We start from the raw sequence: 19,715 nt of genomic DNA, 5'->3' as shown, positions 1-19,715 counted from the left end.
CGATTGCGGCGATACCTCACATGAGTGGTTTGAACACCGTTTTCATAGGCGCGACTTACGTATGCAATCGCTTCTGCGCGCGAGCTCGTCCGGGACTTTACATTTTATTTTATTTTTTTTCTTATTTCTAACTTTTTACTTTTTATTTTTACACAGTTTTTTTTAAAAAAAATAAAAAATTGTTTCACTTTTATTCCTATTACAAGGAATGTAACCATCCCTTGTAATAGAAAAAAAACATGACGGGACCTCTTAAATGTGAGATCGCAAAAATACCTCAGATCTCACATTTACACTAAAATGCCATAATTAAAAAAAAAAAATGAAATGTAATTTTTCCCCCCAAAAAATGAATCATTTCCTCTTTAAAGCGGAGGTCCACCCTAAAGTGGACCTCCGCTCATCGGAACCCTCCCCCCCTCCGGCGCCACAATTGGCCCCTTTCAGGGGGGAGGGGGGTGCAGATACCTGTACAGTACAGGTATTTTGCACCCACTTCCGGGATAGCTCTCTGCGGAAAGGGGCGTAGATTACGCCCCTTTCCGCAAGTGCCCCTCTGCCTGCTGGGAAACACACAGATCCCAGAGGCAGCGGGGACCGTCCTTATTGCGCAGCACGATTCGCGCATGCGCAGTAGGGAACCGGGAAATGAAGCCGAAAGGCTCCATTTCCTGATTCCCATACCCAAGATGGCGGCGGCAGCACCCGACAGATGATCTAGAGATCGGCTTCGGGTGCCGACATCGCGGGCGCGCTGGACAGGTAAGTGTCACTATTTTAAAAGTCAGCAGCTGCAGTATTTGTAGCTGCTGGCTTTAAAAAAAAAAAAAACGCGGAGTCCCGGCGGACTCCCGCTTTAAGAGCAGTGGGCATCAGTGGCGTTGATGTCATGTCCGCCTTACAATGCTATGGAGCCGAGCTGGGGGCCATCTTTCCCTCACTTGGCTCCAGGCTGTTGAGGGGAAAGGACCCGATTGTTTCCGCCGCTACCGATGGCTCCTGTAGGCGACGGAGATGTCCGGAGTGTGGCGGGAGGGAGGGGGCCTTCTCCCGCCCCCGATAAAAGTGATCTTGTGGCGAATCCGCCACTGAGACCACTTTTATCTGAAAGCCGACCGCCCGCTGAAGAAGATGATACCGGGGTTATGGCAGGTATCTGCTGCCATAACAACGGTATTCCTCTTCAAACAGCCGCCGTATAATGACGGCGGGCGGTCGGCGAGTGGTTAAAGTGTAAATACCATTAATGTACAAATGGTCCACACTGAATGAAAAGGATGAACCGGAGGAATCAAAAACACAATGAACAAATATAGAGTAGATCGATGAGAATCTTGATGTGTAAAAAAGAACAAATGGTTGAAACAGCGCAATAAAATAAAGGCCCCCCGGAGCAACGGGTGGCTGAGTTGGACAGGCTGGTCCAGCAGGAGATAGAGCTGGACAATCGTTATCACTGGGTGGAAGCAGTGTATGACGAAAGCACTCGGAGTTTGGGACGTTTCGGTACACTGACATTTTATTGGGGGATCCCTTGCCTTATCCCTCCATCATAGCATGAGCCGATACGCATCTCTTGAGCTGATTTGTGAGTACAGAGGAACCTCGGATTACGAGCATAATCCGCTCCAGGAGAATGCTCGTAATCCAAAGTACTCGCATATCAAAGCGAGTTTTCCCATTGAAGTCAATGGAAACAAAAATAATTTGTTCCGCATTGACTTCAATGGGATGCAATACCGCATGCGGCCAGAGGCGGGGGGCGCCGGAGAGCCTCGTAAAGGGCCCAAAAGGCCTGAGCGCACTTCGGCTGACCTCGGCAAACCTCGGAAAGACTCCATTCCCGAGGGCAGCCGAGCTGCCCTCGGCCCTTTCCGTTTCATCTCCGAACGGCGCCGTTCAGCACTGTTCGGCTCCGGCACCCCCCACCTCAGGCCAAAAGCGGTTTGCAGTACCGGATGCAATACCGCATGCGGCCAGAGGCAGGGGGGTGAACCGGAGAGCCACGTAAACGGCCCGAAAAGGCCCGAGCACACTTCGGCTTACCTCGGCAAACCTCAGAAAGACTCCATTTACGAGGTTTGCCGAGGACAGCCGAGCTGCCCTCGGCCCTTTCCGTTGCATTTCCACGCTGTTCGGCTCCGGCACCGCCCTCCCCCCACCTCAGGCCATAAGCGGTACTGCACGCCACTTTTGGCCTGAATCCTTCTCGTTTTGCGAGACAGCACTCGCAAACCGAGTTAGGATTTTTAGAAATACAGTGCTCTTATCTCGAAACGCTTGTTAAAGCGGGAGTCCGCCGGGACTCCGCGTTTTTTTTCTTTTTTTAAAAGCCAGCAGCTACAAATACTGCAGCTGCTGACTTTTAAAATAGTGACACTTACATGTCCAGCGCGCCCGCGATGTCGGCACCCGAAGCCGATCTGTAGATCGTCTCTCGGGTGCTGCCGCCGCCATCTTGGGTATGGAAATCAGGAAATGGAGCCTTTCGGCTTCATTTCCCGGTTCCCTACTGCGCATGCGCGAGTCGCGCTGCACAATAAGGACGGTCCCCGCTGCCTCTGGGATCTGTGTGTTTCCCAGCAGGCAGCCGGGCACTTGCGGAAAGGGGCGGGCATTGCGGAAAGGGGCGTAATCTACGCCCCTTTCCGCAGAGAGCTATCCCGGAAGTGGGTGCAGATACCTGTACTGTACAGGTATCTGCACCCCCTTCCCCCCTGAAAGGTGCCAATTGTGGCGCCGGAGGGGGGGAGGGTTCCGATGAGCGGAAGGTCCATTTTAGGGTGGATCTCCGCTTTAACCGCGTTACTCGCAAACCGAGGTTCCACTGTACTAGATTTTAAAAACAATTACTAAGAGAATTTTTTTCCCCCTTTCGGGTTGAAGGGTTTATTATACCTGTTTTAATATACTAGATTTTTCTGTACCTACAGCAAATTTCTGCATCCATACTCCCGATGAGTGAACGTGATTCACGAAACGCGTAGAGTTTTTATTCATGGGGTGTCAAGACAATTAAGCTTTTACTCTTTATTTTTTATATATATACAGGTGTCATTTTATCAGTATATATGACCAGCATATGTTATTTCATATGTCCATTTGGTAAATGTGTATTTCAATATCAAGTCGTCTGTACAGTATATGGCTGTGTTTATGTTTTGGAAACTGTATCATGCAGCTCTAGACCAAAGGAATTGCGTTTGATAAAAAAAAAAAAAAAAAAAAAAAAGGTATTACTATATACATACTCCATACGCTGTTTTATTTAGCAGTAGCATCCCTCATCTAGAGTCCCAATATTCTTCCTTTATTCTTCCTTTATGCTTTCATTCACGTAACCAGGGATGGAGGCTTGCTACTGCGGCTATGCCAGTGTTTCTCAAATCCAGTCCTCAGGCCCCCCCAACAGGTCAGGTTTTCAGGATTTCCCTCAGATGAAACGGCTGTGGTAATTGCTAAGGCAGTGAAACTGATCAAATCACCTGAGAAAAATAATGGAAAACCTGAAAACATGACCTGTTGGGGGGGCGTGAGGACTGGATTTGAGAAACACTGGGCTATGCCAAGTCATGTTTCTTTTCTGATCCTCATACCTCCTGTTCTCCATTAGATGAACTGGCATAATGAGGACCCTCATTCCTCCTATTCAATATTAAATGAAAGTTCTAATGATCAGGAACCTCATACCTCCTGTTCTCTATTACATTAAAGAGATATTAATCTGGATCCTCAGTTCTCTATTTCCTTAATAGATGTAAGTTCTAATGATGAGGAACCTCATATCCAGTGGCGTAACTAGAACCTTCAGGGCCTCGATGCAAGAAACCATGAAGGGCTCCCCTGACAGGGCCCTTTACTCCAAACTCCGTGGCGGAACACCAGGGCCCGGTTGCAAGTGGGTGGCTGCATGTAAAGGAACCAATTTCTCCATTTCCCGCCGCTTCTCCACCTTTCCCTCCCGCAGGCGTTCAGCGGCTGGAGGAGGAAAATGGAGAGATGGGTTCCTCTATGTCGGTGTTTCTCAATCTTTTTCCAGTCAGGGCGCCCTTTAACCACTTCCCGACCAGCGCACGACGATGTAGGTCGACAGAATGGCACGGGCAGGCCTATTGGCGTACATGTACGTCCAATATTCGATGCCGCCCTGCCATCGGGAGCGCGCCGCCGGCGGCGCGCTCCCGCGCTGGTCGGGACCCCCGTGAGTCCGGTCGCGGGCATCCCCGCGATCGTCTCACGGAGCGGCCGAATGGAGGAAATGCTGTATAAACAACATTTTTCCATTTTGCCTAGTGACGCTGATCTCTGCTCCATGTGATTGGAGCAGAGATCAGTGTACACTAAATGAAAGCCCAACCTCCCCACAGTTAGTAACACACCCCTAGGAACACTTAACCCCTACACTGCCACCCACTGGTTAACCCTTTCACTGCCAGTGTCATTTACACAGGAATCACTGCATTTATATAGCAGTGATTACTGTATAAATGACAATGGTCCCAAAAATGTGTCAAAAATGTCAGATGGGTCCCCGACAATGTCGCAGTCACAATAAAAATCGCAGATCGCCGCCATTACTAGTAAAAAAAAAAATAATAAAAAATTATTAATAAAAATGCTATAAAACTATCCCTATTTTGTAAACGCTATAACTTTTGCGCAAACCAATCAATAATCGCTTATTGCGATTTTTTTTTACCAAAAATATGTAGAAGAATACGTATCGGCCTAAATTGAGGGAAAAAAATGTTTTTTTATATATTTTTGGGGGATATTTATTATAACAAAAAGTAAAAAATAATGAGTTTTTTTCAAAATTGTCGCTCTATTTTTGTTTATAGCGCAAAAAATAAAAATCGCAGGGGTGATCAAATACCACCAAAAGAAAGCTCTATTTGTGGGAAAAAAAGGACGTCAATTTTGTTTGGGAGCCACGTCGCACGACCGCACAATTGTCAGTTAAAGCGACGCAGTGCCGAATCGCAGAAAGTGGTCTGGTCTTTGACCAGCAAATTGGTCCGGTCTGAAAGTGGTTAAGTACATCCCTAGGTGAATGGGACTGCACTGCAACCACCCTGCAACTGTGTGCATTGCATGCAGTTGCAGCATAGCGATGATGGGGTTGTAAACCCTCGTGTTTTTTCACCTTAATGCATCCTATGCATTAAGGTGAAAAAACACCTGTCCATCATTGGAACACCAGCCCCCCCCCCATTTTACTTACCTGAGCCCTGGAACTTCACCAGGTGGAGATGCGTTCTTCCTTTGCCCGGGGTTCTCGGCTCCTGATTGGATAGATTGATAGTAGCTCAGCCATTGGCTCCCACTCCTAGGGGGTTATCTGATAAGAGGAAGAGCCACGAGAGCTGCTGAGGGACCCCAGAAGAGGAGGTTCGGGGGCCACTCTGTGCAAACCGAGCTGCACAGTGAAGGTAAGTATAACATGTTTGTTATTTGAAAAAAAACAACGCAAACCTTTACAATCACATTAAGGGGTTAAAACAGGTGGTCAGGAGGCAACATATTGGCTCTTTACCAGCTGTCAAATGCCTCTGAAATGCGATCTGAGCACAGATCGCTTTCAGAGTAATAGCATTTTTTTGCTTGTACTTTGAACAAGCAAGAAAAAAAAATCAGTTCTGGTTGTACACATATGGGGTAGGGCTGGGGAAAAAATCGGTTTGAATCAAGGCCGGACCCGCGGACTAGGACGAAGTTGCGGCCTCACCTAAAAACTCCTGCCCGCAGCTCCTCAGGACTGGCGCGGTGCCCATCAAAAAAATAAATAAAAAAAACTCGATTTGAATTGTGAATGAAGTTTTTTTTTTTTTTAATTACATTTTTTTTTTGAAAATCACCCAGCTCTAATATGGTGAGGGGGGGTCAGGATTAAATGTGCATATATAAAATGTGCATACATACATCTAAACAGCGGCAGCTGGTGCTCAAAATTTTTGGGGGGCGCAAAAAAATGTAGAAAAAAAATCAAATGCAGCCACTGTACCGTCAAATGCAGCCACTGTGCCCAAATGCTGTTACTGTGCCCAACAAACGCTGCCACTGTGTCATCAAATTCTGCCACTATGCCATCAAATTCTGCCCCTGTGCCATCAATTGCAGCCACTGTGCCCATTTAATGCTATCACCGTGTCCTCAATTGCAGCCACTGTGCCAAACACTGCCAGTGTGCCATCAAATGCCCCCAGTGTGCCCCCCGCCCGCTCACCATCTACACACATGCACATACACACACATACACACACATACACACACACACATGCACATACAAATGCACACACACACACACACATACATACACAAAGTCTTTTCAAAAACGGCAGTGCTTTCTTTATCCCCTTCCCGCCGAGCGTACGCAGATACCGGTACCGTTTTTTTCAGCGGGCGATTGTCTATCCAGCCATAACAACCGAAGCGGCTAAAAGCTGCTCGGCTGTTATGCCGGAGGAGCGGGAGGGGACATCCCCCCCTCCCGCCGCCTCTCGCCGCTGTTACGATCGGATGCCTCCGGCTGCTGGGGAGGAACTGGAATGACGCCGTAATCGCTGTCATTCCAGTCTCCTAATAGTAAACACGGAAGCGACGTCATGACGTCACTTCCCGTTTACTCGGCTGCCTATGGCGCCAGTTTTAAAAAAAATATATAGTATTCAGAATCGCTGTTTTCGGCGATCTGAATACATTGAAGTGTAAAGGAGGGGTGGGGGGTCTTTTAGACCCCCCATCCCTCCATAAAGAGTACCTGTCACCACCTATTACTGTCACAAGGGATGTTTACATTCATTTTAAAATATCGAAAAAAAATATTTTTTAAAGTGCCCGCCGTCCCCGCGAGCACGCGAAGCAAAGAAAACGCATACGGAAGTCGCGTCCGCATATGTAAACGGTGTTTAAATCACACATGTGAGGTATCGCCGTGATCGTCAGAGCGAGAGCAATAATTCTAGCACTAGACCTCCTCTGTAACGCTAACCTGGTAACCGTAAAAAAAATTTAAAGTGTCGCCTACTGAGATTTTTAGGTACCGTACTTTGTCGTCAATCCACGAGTGCGTGCAATTATAAAGTGTGACATGATTGGTATCTATTTACTCGGCGTAACATTATCTTTCACATTATGCAAAAAAATTGCGCTAATTTTACTGTTTAGTTTTTTTTTTTAATTCATGAAAGTGTCCCTTTTCCCAAAAAGTTGCGTTTAAAACACCGCTGTGCAAATACTATGTGACATAAAATATTGCAACAATCGCCGTTTTATTCTCTAGAGTCTCTGCTAAAAAAATATATATAATGTTTGGGGGTTCCAAGTAACTTTCTAGCAAAAAATATGGATTTTAACTTGTAAACACCAAATGCCAAAAATAGGCTTAGTCACGAAAGGGTTAAATTACCTCTTCCTGCCGGGTACTGCACTGTAGGGGGAGACAAAGAGCACACACTGTGCTTTCACTTTAGTTATAATCAGCGTGATGATTCCGAGCTCCCCGCACAGTGCCGATTACAGTTCGGCTGAAGATCTGGGAGCTCGGTCTCAGGCTCCCGCTCCTTGAGATATGCAGGGGGGCCCCTCAAGGGCCCCCTGCAGCATGGGGCCCGGTCGCCTTGGCGATCTCAGCGACCCCTATAATTTCGCCACTGCTCATATCTATTGGTCCCTATTAGATGTAAGCCGTAATGATTGTGACCCTCATACCTTCTGTTCTCTATTACATTAAAGAGATATCAGGATCCTCATATCGCTATTTCCCTATAGATATAAGGTGTAAAGGTGAGGACCCTCATACCTCCAGTTGTCTATTTGATGTAATGATCAGGACCTCCTGTTCTATATTAGATATAAGGTGTAATGAGGACCCTCATACCTCCTGTTCTATATTAGATACAAGGTGTAATGATGAGGAACCTCATACCTATTGCTCCCTATTAGATGTAAGCTGTAATGATTGTGACCCTCATACCTCCTGTTTCTTGTTAGATATCCTATAGTGATTAGGGCACTCATAATTCCTGTTCTCAATTAGATGTAATGATCAGGACCCTCCTATCCCCCGTCCTTTAGTTTTCTATATCCTGTATTGTTCATGTACAGATGATGACTGTACATGCTGTAAAGGGTGACAGAACAATGTAACATAGTAATGATTGATGAACCCTTTGTAGCTTTGATGGGGGGCTTGTCACCCTTCCTGTACTATGTATTGTAGAGCAGCTGTGTTCCCCACTGAGATCTCCTGGTCTTCTATAACAGGGCCTCTTTCTAATGACATTCAGAGGATTTCGGGAGCTGTGGGGAAACTGGCAGATGGAATCCAGAAAGCACACGGTAAGTTTATTCCTGATACATTCATTGGACCACCAAATTTCCCTGTGCACTCATGTAGGAAGGGGTTGTGACGGACTCTGGACACCCTGTTGGGTATTTCCACCATGAAGCTGCTTCCCAAGTCTTGGAACACGAGACCAATGGATCTGGCCATAGTAATCCCAAGAACCTGGCCATTTAGTGTGCTAGTAGACAATAGCTGGGTTAATTAGCACAATAAACAATGGGTGAAAGCTCCTTAGAAGGCACACTAGACATACTTGCAATAAACACATTATAACAGACAACCCCGGCCAGGTGGCTTGCTGATGACATCAACATCTGCTATGAGTCCCAACATTGCCAACATCCAAATATACGAATACAAAGAGAGAGGGGTTCCCCTTGGGTAGGACTTTTAGCGGCACTTGAGTAGGAGTCACAAATCAATTAGACAGAAAAATAATCATATATTTATTTAGAAAATACAAGAATAAAAGCGTATATCATGGAGTGTACATATCAACCATAACTTTCCTCAGGAAACACAACCTGTTCACATGAGACCATCCCAAGAGACACAAGCTGCACATTTACAGTTTCTAATGTACACACGATCGGAATTTTCGGCCAGCAAAAGACTGATGAGAGCTTTTCATCTGAAAATGTGACCACGTGTATGCTCCGTCGGAATTTAGCTGGCCGAATTCCTGCCAGCAAAAATTTGATAACATGTTCTCAATTTTCCCTATGGAAAAACTTCATATCGGAAATGCCGATTGTGTGTATGCAATTCTGATGCACAAAAACTCACGCATGCTCAGATTCAACTACGAGATGGAAGCTATTGGCTACTAGGTATTGAACTTCCTATTTCTAGTCCCGCCGTACATGTTGTACGTCACCGCATTCTAGGCGGTCGGAATTTGGTGTGACCGTGTGTAGGCAAGACAGTTTGAGCGGAATTCCGTCGGAATTCCATCGGGAAAACCATCAGTGCTTTTTCCGACGAGAATTCAGATCGTGTGTACGCGGCATGTGTCTCCCTTATATTCAGAAGAAGGGCACCTGTTTTTTATTCCGCCCCTGAGCATATACCCAGGATCCTTTCCATGGGCCTCAGCTGGTCCTTTCTCTTGTCCCACATGCGCTGAGCCCCTTTGATGATTTTTGGGCTTGTTGCTATATAATTTTATACACTGGATCTCCAAAGGGTGATGACGGTCTCCTGTGGCCACTGTGTTGCTTTTGATGCTGTTTTTAATCCCTATGGAGTGCGCTATAAGCATCTGATTGTTGCAATTAGTTTTTATATCCTATCCAACCCTGAGGAAGGAGTATCTCTTGTAGACTCCAACGCGTCGGGTGAAGGATCTAATTCAATTACCATCTATTTCAACTACTTGTGATATCAGTTATGGGTGATATGTACACTCCAAGATACAGTGCCTTGCGAAAGTATTCGGCCCCCTTGAACTTTTCAACCTTTTGCCACATTTCAGGCTTCAAACATAAAGCTATACAATTTTTATTTTTTGTGAAGAATCACCAACAAGTGGGACACAATTGTGAAGTGTAACGAAATCTATTGGATTTTTGAAACTTTTTTAACTAATAAAAAAATGAAAAGTGGGGCGTGCAAAATTATTCGGCCCCCTTGCGTTAATACTTTGTAGAGCCACCTTTTGCTGCGATTACAGCTGCAAGTCGCTGGGGGTATGTCTCTATCAGTTTTGCACATTGAGAGACTGAAATTCTTGCCCATTCTTCCTTGCAAAACAGCTCAAGCTCAGTGAGGTTGGATGGAGAGCGTTTGTGAACAGCAGTTTTCAGCTCTTTCCACAGATTCTCGATTGGATTCAGGTCTGGACTTTGACTTGGCCATTCTAACACCTGGATACGTTTATTTGTGAACCATTCCTTTGTAGATTTTGCTGTATGTTTGGGATCATTGTCTTGTTGGAAGATAAATCTCCGTCCCAGTTTCAGGTCTTTTGCAGACTCCAACAGGTTTTCATCCAGAATGGTCCTGTATTTGGCTGCATCCATCTTCCCCTCAATTTTAACCATCTTCCCTGTCCCTGCTGAACAAAAGCAGGCCCAAACCATGATGCTGCCACCACCATGTGTGACAGTGGGGATGGTGTGTTGAGGGTGATGAGCTGTGTTGCTTTTACACCAAACATATCGTTTTGCATTGTGGGAAAAAAGTTGGATTTTGGTTTCATCTGACCAGAGCACCTTCTTCCACATGTTTGGTGTGTCTCCCAGGTGGCTTGTGGCAAACTTTAGACAAGACTTTTTATGGATATCTTTGAGAAATGGCTTTCTTCTTGCCACTCTTCCATAAAGACCAGATTTGTGCAGTGTACGACTGATTGTTGTCCTATGGACAGACTCTCCCACCTCAGCTGTAGTTCTCTGCAGTTCATCCAGAGTGATCATGGGCCTCTTGGCTGCATCTCTGATCAGTCTTCTCCTTGTCTGAGCTGAAAGTTTAGAGGGACGGCCAGGTGTTGGTAGATTTGAAGTGTTCTGATACTCCTTCCATTTCAAAATGATCACTTGCACAGTGCTCCTTGGGATGTTTAAAGCTTGGGAAATCTTTTTGTATCCAAATCCGGCTTTAAACTTCTCCACAACAGTAATACGGACCTGCCTGGTGTGTTCCTTGGTCTTCATGATGCTCTCTGCGCTTTCAACAGAACCCTGAGACTATCACAGAGCAGGTGCATTTATACAGAGACTTGATTACACACAGGTGGATTCTATTTATCACCATCAGTCATTTAAGACAACATTGGATCATTCAGAGATCCTCGCTGAACTTCTGGAGTGAGTTTGCTGCACTGAAAGTAAAGGGGCCGAATAATTTTGCACGCACCACTTTTCAGTTTTTTATTTGCTAAAAAAGTTTAAATTATCCAATAGATTTTGTTCCACTTCACAATTGTGTCCCACTTGTTGGTAATTCTTCACAAAAAATTAAAATGTTATATCTTTATGTTTGAAGCCTGAAATGTGGCAAAAGGTTGAAAAGTTCAAGGGGGCCGAATACTTTCGCAAGGCACTGTATATGCTTTTATTCTTGTATTTTCTAAATAAATATATGGTTATTTTTCTATCTAATTGATTTGTGACTCCTACTCAAGTGCCGCTAAAGTCCTACCCAAGGGGAACCCCTCTCTCTTTTGAAATAGTCACTATTTTTAATATGGTAGCTAGGCTTTACAAAAGCTACAAAAGCCTACCAAGTCCGTGACAGGGGTTACCTTATCTACATTTAATCTGAGGGCCTCCTTATTCCTCCCAGATGTGATGTCTAATCTCTTCCCTTTATGGCTGAGTTGGTGGAGTTTAGGGGTTGTTGTTGGGAGTAGAGGCCTTGCAAGCATTATTAGGGAGGAAGGCTGTGGCATTGTGTCCTTAGTGCCCCCCCCTACCTTCCCCCTCATGTGGGCTTCCCCATTGGTGGGTCATCCGGCACTGAGCTAAACCCTGATGTTGTTGGAACAGTTCTTTATGATGCCAAAAATCTAGGTTTCTGGACTGTGTTAAGCACCTTCAGTTTTGTTATGTGCTGCACTTCAATGTATTGATATATGTGTAGCGCCCTCCTAGATAGGCGCTGGAGTGAGTGTATATCGTTTTTGTTTTCTCTGCTTAACGGGGAGACAGCTAGGCAAATGTATTTGCTGTCTGCTTAACAGAAGCTGTGATTGTTTAGCAAGGTCTGATCAGTGTGCTCTGGTGCTGCTCATGCTGTCTGGAGGAGTTTTACACTGGTCTAGTAGCTATGGAATGTACTGGACAGTGGGTGGAAACCATGCAGATGAGAACACGAATGCCCATACAGCTCTGGCCAATTGGAAGGGGATGTGACCCAATGCATGCTGGGTGTTTATATTTGATGAGCACATAGGAAAATTACGTATTTACCTGCATGTTCTCCCGCTCTCCATCCGCCTGTGCACCCGAAGTAGCCGTAAGGGAGAGGAAAGCCGAAAGCACTTCGGGGAGAAGGGGGGGGGATAGGGCACACAGAGGGAATCAGATGTGGGCAGCACAGGGAGGGGGATCGGTGTGGTGGAACGGAAGGACAATTACAGACTGATGCCCTGTGTCTCTGCCTCTCCTTCCAGCAGCTGAAAGCCGGCGAGAGGGGGAGAAGCTGGCTTTCAGCTGCTGGTAGGAGAGACCCAAACGCAGTGCATTATTCTGTAATTGTCCCACCGCACCGATCCCCCTGCTGTCTGGGTCCCCTACAGGAGGCCTGGTGGTACCCCCCCCCCCCAGTCGACAGTCCTGTGTACACCTCTAGAAACATTTTCACTTAACTGTCCCTTTGGAGAGATTTCCTTTCAATTCCCAATTCCCCCTTGGACATGGCCAGGGAAAAAAGACAACAGAGCGTCTAGTTATTTCCTAGTCTATCTATTACAAAAAAAAATATTTTGGTCTTTTATTTGCTTTAACTATAATAGGCTCTTGTAACTGGGCCAGTCCTACATGGTCCCCACCATCCTCCCTTCTGGCACCTCACTATCTCTTTCTTTTTCTCTTTCAGGCCCTTCTACTCCATTGTGTGAAACACACTGGGTTCACTATGGCCTCAGCTGTTACTATAAGTCTTGGAAGGCAGAATCTTGGGAAGATGCCAGGAAAGATTGCAAGTACAATATGTCTGACCTGGTGGTCATTAATGGAGAGGATGAAATGGTAAGAGTTCTAAGCACCACTATGGGCAGTATAGAGGGTCATGTATAAAAAGGCTTTCTGTAAGAACCCTTTCTAAGTATGCTTGAGCTGACAGGGATAGGGCAGATGGGAAAAAACACAGGTCTAGATATGGAGATGGGGTTCAGCAATGGAGGGAATGGTGGAGCCATTGTGCCATTAGTCAACTAATAGATATTAATGTTGTGTATGCAACAATCCACATCTACTAAAGGATTAATCTCCAGGTGCCATGCGATGCTGCTTCCAGAGTACCTGGAGAATTTTCCCAACACAGCTATGGAAAAATGGGTGAAGGATGTGGGTGATATAGACGGGGATCAGTGGTCGGAGCTCCTGGAATCCGTCTACGGCTGTTCTTTAAATGTAACCCAAAGACTGTCCCAACTATATATATTATTAAGGGCTCATTGTACCCCACTTAAATTGTTTGTTCTTGGACTCCGCCCAGGCCCATTGTGTGCGAGATGCAAGGGAGCTAATGGGGACCTGATACATCTCCTTTGGTGGTGCCCAAAGTTGCACCGCTTTTGGACTGGCATATTAAACACCATCAACAATGCTTTTCAAGTAACGGTCTCTTTTGACCCTAAACTGTGCTCAATGGGTATACTGGATGAGGTTATAACAGACAAATATGTCAGAGAGGCGGTGCCCAGAGCACTGTTCCAAATTCAAAAGTGGATCTTGTAACATTGGATCTCTCAAATCTCTCCAACTTTAGAGATGTGGTTAAGCCAGTATGGGACTAACTTTGAGATATGAGCACATGATATATCAGCATAGAGGCAGCCTGGCCTGGTTCAATAAGATCTGGGGATTCCGGCTATCTACCCCTGGCTTGGCTCCATTAGCCCTAAATCTTGATAGGCTATAGACTTAACATGGAAACTCAACAGCCCAATGTGTCCTCACCCTTGGAGTGAGTTTAATCTAAAGTACTGGGGAAGAGATATGATGAGAATGTCTTCCTAAACCATATCTAGGGATGCATATGCTGTGAGATATAACGACTAAGGACATCTCAGGTTCAATCTGTTTTATTAACCTGCTTTGGCTATGTACAAGAACATTTTTTCTATTTTGTATTCTGTGAAGATATTGTTTAAAATGTAATACTTTGGAATGGGCATTGTTTATTGTAATGTTAAGAGTTGTTAATTAGACATGTGCAATTCGTTTCGTTCTGAATTAGTTTTTTAACGAATTTCGACAAATTCGTTCATTCGGAAATATCCGAATTAACGAAAATCCGTTTAACGATTTTTTCTGAATATTCATAAATTAGAATATTCAAAAATGTGTTAATTCGTACATTCATAAATTCGTACATTTGCACATTCATAAATTCGTACATTCGGAAATTCGTACATTTGCACATTCATAAGTTCGTACATTTGTAAATTCGTACATTTGCACATTCATAAATTTGGAAATTTGGAAATCTGAATTTATAATTAACTAATAATAACTTAACTATTACTAACTATTAAATTATAGGTATTGTAATTTCCTTTTTAAATTTGGCTGTAAGTGAACGTAACAAATACAAATTTATCTTAACTTTCAAATTATCCGAAATAACGAATGCTCTATCCAAACAAATGGAACGTAATGAATTAATAATAATAAATAACAATAATAATAATAATAATAAAAACTTATTATTATTTATTATTAATTTGTTCCGTTCCATCTTGTTTAAATGCGGCATTGGTTATTTCGGATAAATCGTAATTTCAGATAATTTGTGTTCACCAACAGCCAAATTTGAAAAGAAATTACAATACCTATAATTTAATAGTTAGTTACTATTTCAGATTTTCTAATTTTTGCGTTTTCGGATATTCGAATTTCCAAATTTCCAAATTTTCTAATTTCCGAATGTACGAATTTAAAAATATATGAATTTTCTAATTTCCGAATGTACGAATTAACACATTTAAGAATTTACGAAAGTACAAATTTAAGAATGTACGAATGAACGAATTCATGAATTTACAAATGTACGAATGTACAAATTTATGAATGTTTGAATGAACAAATTTACTAATTGCGATCATAACGAATGACCCGAAAAACGAAAAAAACAAACAAATAAATGAAACGAAAATGAACAAATTTTTTTGGCAGTGCATTCAGCTTTGTGTTCACAGGCAGATCAGTGGCTAACACCGCTCAATTTGACAGTTGGTAAAGTGGTGTGTGACAATGGTGCCAATCTGCTTAGCGCATTGAAACAGGGCAAAATTAAACACGTGCCATGCATGGCACACGTCTTAAACTTGGTCGTGCAGTGATTCGTTATCAAATACCCTGGGGTCCACGACATCTTCCGACAGGCAAGGAAAATCTCGGACCATTTCAGAAGATCGTACACGGCCATGGCTCGCCTTGCTGACATTCAACGGTGACACAATCTGCCGGTCAGATGTCTTATTTGCGATTGCCCGACGTGATGGAACTCAACCTTCTATATGCTTGATAGGCTGCTCCAGCAGAAATGCGCAGTTAACGACTACCTGTACGAACTCTGCGGCAGAACAGGTTCTGGGGAGCTTGTTTTTTTTTCACTGCGCCAGTGGCTGCTAATACGCGATGCATGCAGACTTCTGCAGCCATTTGATGAGATCACCAAACTGGTCAGTCGCAGCCATGGCGCCATCAGTGACATGGTACCTTATGCCTTCTTTATGGAGTGTGCATTGCGTTGTGTCATTGATCAAGCCGTGGAGGAGCAGGAGCGGGAAGATGAGGAAGTCGCAATGCTTGATGAATTCCCAGGGGGGGCTACTCTATCTGAGACAAGTCAACAACAGGAGTCTGAAGAGGAGTCAGAGGAGGATGGTGCCGGGGCGGATGAGGAGGAGCAAGAAGAACATGCTTTAAACCTTTCTGGGATCCCTGTTGTTGTGCGTGGATGGCGAGAGGAGAACGAGGAGGACAACGTTATCCTGGATGATGAGCAGGAGCCAGGCCACCACACCGCTTCCAGTTTAGTGCAAATGGGGGCCTTCATGCTCCAGTGTTTTAACAGGGACCCTTGTATAAAAAGCATAAGGGTCAAGGACCAGTACTGGGTGGAAATGCACTTAGACCCCTGGTACAAACACAAAATGGTGGAAATGTTACCACCGTCACAGAGGGATGTCAAAATGGAGCACTTCCAGGCCTTGCCTCAAGAAATGCTGCATTCTGCTTTCACGTGCTCTGGCAGAGGAGGAATTCCCACTTCCAGAGAAGGAGTTGCGGGTACCAATCCAACAGCGCCTGCAAGAAGAGGGCGGTTTGAAGATGTGTTGGTGACTTCTGATATGAGGTCATTCTTTCAGCCGACCCATCGACAGGTCTCATCCGGATCCAGGATCAGGGAACGCCTAGACCGACAGGTGTCCGACTACATCGGGTTAACGGCTGATGTGGACGCTCTGAGGAGTGATGAACCCCTGGACTACTGGGTGGGCAGGCTTGACCTCTGGCCAGAGCCTGCCCAATTTGTAGTGGAAATGTTGGCTTGCACCTCGTCTAGTGTCCTGTCCGAAAGGACATTCAGCGCAGCAGGGGGAATCGTGACCGATAAGCGCACTCGCCTAGCTCACGACAGTGTTGACTACCTCACATTTATAAAAATGAATGAGGCATGGATCTTGGAGGAATTCAACACATGACCAGTAGACCATGTATATCTCTATAAACGATTTATTTAATCAAGCACACAGACCTTTTTTCTACATTTGGCTCACTTCCTTGTACAAAAAAAGCACACCGTACTATATGCCCGTACCCTCCTGTTTGAAGAGGTTGAGCGGTGTCATATTTTTGGGTCCCACAGCGAGTTGCTGGTATCAGTGCTGGTGTCAGTGCTCTCTATCTCGGTGCTGGTGTGGTGTCAGTGCTCTCTATCATGGTGCTGGTGTCAGTGCTCTCTATCTCGGTGCTGGTGCCAGTGCTCTCTATCTTGGTGCTGGTGTCAGTGCTCTCTATCTCGGTGCTGGTGTCAGTACTCTTTATCTCTGTGCTGGTGTGGTCTCAGTGCTCTCTATCACAGTGCTGGTGTCAGTTCTCTCACGGTGCTGGTGTCAGTTCTCTCATGGTTCTGGTGTTAGTGCTCTCTATCATGGTGCTGGTGTCAGTGCTCTCTATCTCGTTGCTGGTGTCAGTGCTCTCTATCACGGTGCTGGTGTTAGTGCTTAGTCTCTATCGCAGTGCTGGTTTCAGACAGTGAGGGAGATAGCAGCGGAGAAGCCAGCAGGCAGTGCCAGCACCCTGGCTGAGGATCAGCACTGAACTGGCACTTCCGGACCACCGCAGTGGAGCCCTGAATAGGTGGGGGTAAGGGCCAGGCAGAGGGAGGGGCTCAAGCACAGGTGATTGGCACACTGGGACACTGGCACAGGACTGCGCTGCCCTGACTGTGGCACTGATCATCTCCTGCACCCCCTACATAACCTGGCCTGACCTTGCCTCTCCTCCATGGCCTTCATGCGCTCCTGAATTGTCAAAATTTCACAGATAAAAAAAGAATGCTTGTCGTTGTCGATCCCAGATTCACTTAATACTTTTGTTATGTCAGTGTCCATGTTGTGGGACTATGTGTGCACAGCTAGTAAGTATTTTGTGGCTGAAAATATGACCTGGAGGTTTTTAAGGTTCGCCTGCCATTAAAGTCAATGGGGTCCGCCGTGAACTTTTGGCCGCATTCGTGGTTCGCGTTCGCGAAACGTCCCGTCGGAAGTTCGTCCATCACTATTTGGGATTACCCACTTGATAGATTCTAGTGTAATAGGGATGTTTATATGTGGAAGGGACTTATCTGCTGCCACCTGGAGTTCTGTCCAGGCTTGGATTGTTGCTTTATGGTAGGGTGGTCTATAGTATGTCCTTTCGGAAGAAAACTTGAAGCTATAAAAAGGGATAATGGTGACTCTTGGCGTAGCCATGTGAATTCCAATTGGCACCAGGGTTTTCAGTCAGTTGTTGTAAACCAATCTTTGAGTTGGTCTAAGACAGCTGCTGTGTAGTAATCCATCAAAACTGGTACCCCATCCCTCCTACTGATTTATGCATCCTTTGTATTGTATGAGAACGTCTAGCCCTTTTGCCTGCCCATATCAATTTTGACACATTCTTTTGCATTGTAGTAAAGAATGCATTAGGAACAGGGACTGGAAGTGCCCTAAAATAGTACAGTATTTTTAGCAGTATTAGCATTTTAAATGCCACTAGGAGAGGACATTTTTTTTTAAAATTTATGTAAACTCCTGTTGGGTAGAGTCAATCAGCGGTAAGTATCGGTAGTTGGCTTGATATAAGTTGGTAAGGGGTGAAGTTAACTGAATTCCCAAATAGGATATAGATTTAGTAACCCATTGGTATGGCAGTGCTTGTTGTAAGGAGGATCTGAGGGGCTCATCAATTGCTATTAGTGATGGCCGAACGGTTCGCCCGGCGGTCGTTTCGCGGCGAATTTCCGACTTTCGCCGTCCGCGGGTTCGAACGCCTTTTTCCGTCGTTCGCCCCGGCGGACTTACGTGTTTAATGTATACAAGAACTTTAACCTTTCGTGACACGTTTATCATGTGTTACAGGACAACCAATTGAGACATGACAGCTCATGGACACTTGGACATTCCCCCTAACCTATAAATACACCCGATCCGGTGGCCATTTTACATTCTTTCTTCTGTCACTGTAGGGAAAGGATCCTGTGTGGAGTAGGGACAGAGAAAACGCTAGCTATTTGGTACACAAAAGTTCTTTTCAGGACTGGTATAGGTGTTAGGTCAGCAGCCTGAGTTTCTTTTGTCAGTTTAGATAAAGGGACAGAGCGCTGTATGCTGCTATTTTAGGGACAGCTCAGCCAGATTAGTCTTTCTTCATCATCATCATCATCATCATCATTAGCTGTTACTATCAGGTCCACAAAAGAGCTGTTCCAGCTAATCGTTCCAGCCTACTCTTTTTTGCCAATTTGTATAGGGACAGGCAGGAAGCAGTGTGTCAGGCAGTGAGGATAATTTTAAAGACTTGCTGTTACTATTAGTTCCACAAAGGTTCTTTTCAGGACTGGTATCAGTGGTACGGTAATAGGCTTGTACACGTATAATATTCTTTCTTCCAAATATAGAAAGAATATTATACTTGACTGCTGCCCTTCTGCTGCAGTCTGCTAATCATTCACAACTCACTTGTTCCACAAAGCTCTTTATCAGGACTGGTAACTTGGTCTGTCTAGGGTGCTACGGTACATAGGCTTGGGTGCGGTACAGTCTGCTGTTCTGTAAGGACCGCTATCGGTCCACAATACATAGGGTTGCCGTGCACTACTGCTGACCGCTGCCCTATACTGCAGCAGTCCTTCATTGGTATAGGGACTGACGTACAGTCTGCTAATCACTAACACACAACCTGCTTGGTCCACAAAAGTTCTTATAAGGACTGGTAACTTGGTATAGGGTGCTACGGTACATAGGCCTGAGTGCGTTACAGTCTGCTGTTCTGTAAGGACCGCTATCGGTCCACAATACATAGGGTTGCCGTGCACTACTGCTGACCGCTGCCCTATACTGCAGCAGTCCTTCAGCGGTATAGGGACTGACGCACAGTCTGCTAAACACTAACACACAACCTGCTTGGTCCACAAAAGTTTTTATAAGGAC

General features: G+C 45.1%; 1 protein-coding gene across 1 annotated transcript in view; it reads left to right on the top strand.

The window, feature by feature from the left end:
* LOC143956879 (uncharacterized) overlaps window positions 1-19,715 on the top strand; it is a 78,427-nt gene that overhangs the window by 38,872 nt on the left and 19,840 nt on the right. Inside the window, exons 9-10 of the mRNA XM_077467043.1 lie at window positions 8,266-8,340; window positions 12,887-13,038. Of these exons, the coding sequence (XP_077323169.1) occupies window positions 8,266-8,340; window positions 12,887-13,038 (227 nt within the window). The remainder of the gene's footprint in view (window positions 1-8,265; window positions 8,341-12,886; window positions 13,039-19,715) is intronic.

Source organism: Lithobates pipiens, unplaced genomic scaffold (genome assembly GCF_037356315.1).
Source record: "Lithobates pipiens isolate NorthernLeopardFrog02 unplaced genomic scaffold, aLitPip1_a1.2 Scaffold_44, whole genome shotgun sequence".
Classification (NCBI taxonomy): domain Eukaryota; kingdom Metazoa; phylum Chordata; class Amphibia; order Anura; family Ranidae; genus Lithobates; species Lithobates pipiens.
Note: the sequence above shows the minus strand (reverse complement) of the source record. Positions and strands in the feature narration are given on the sequence as shown.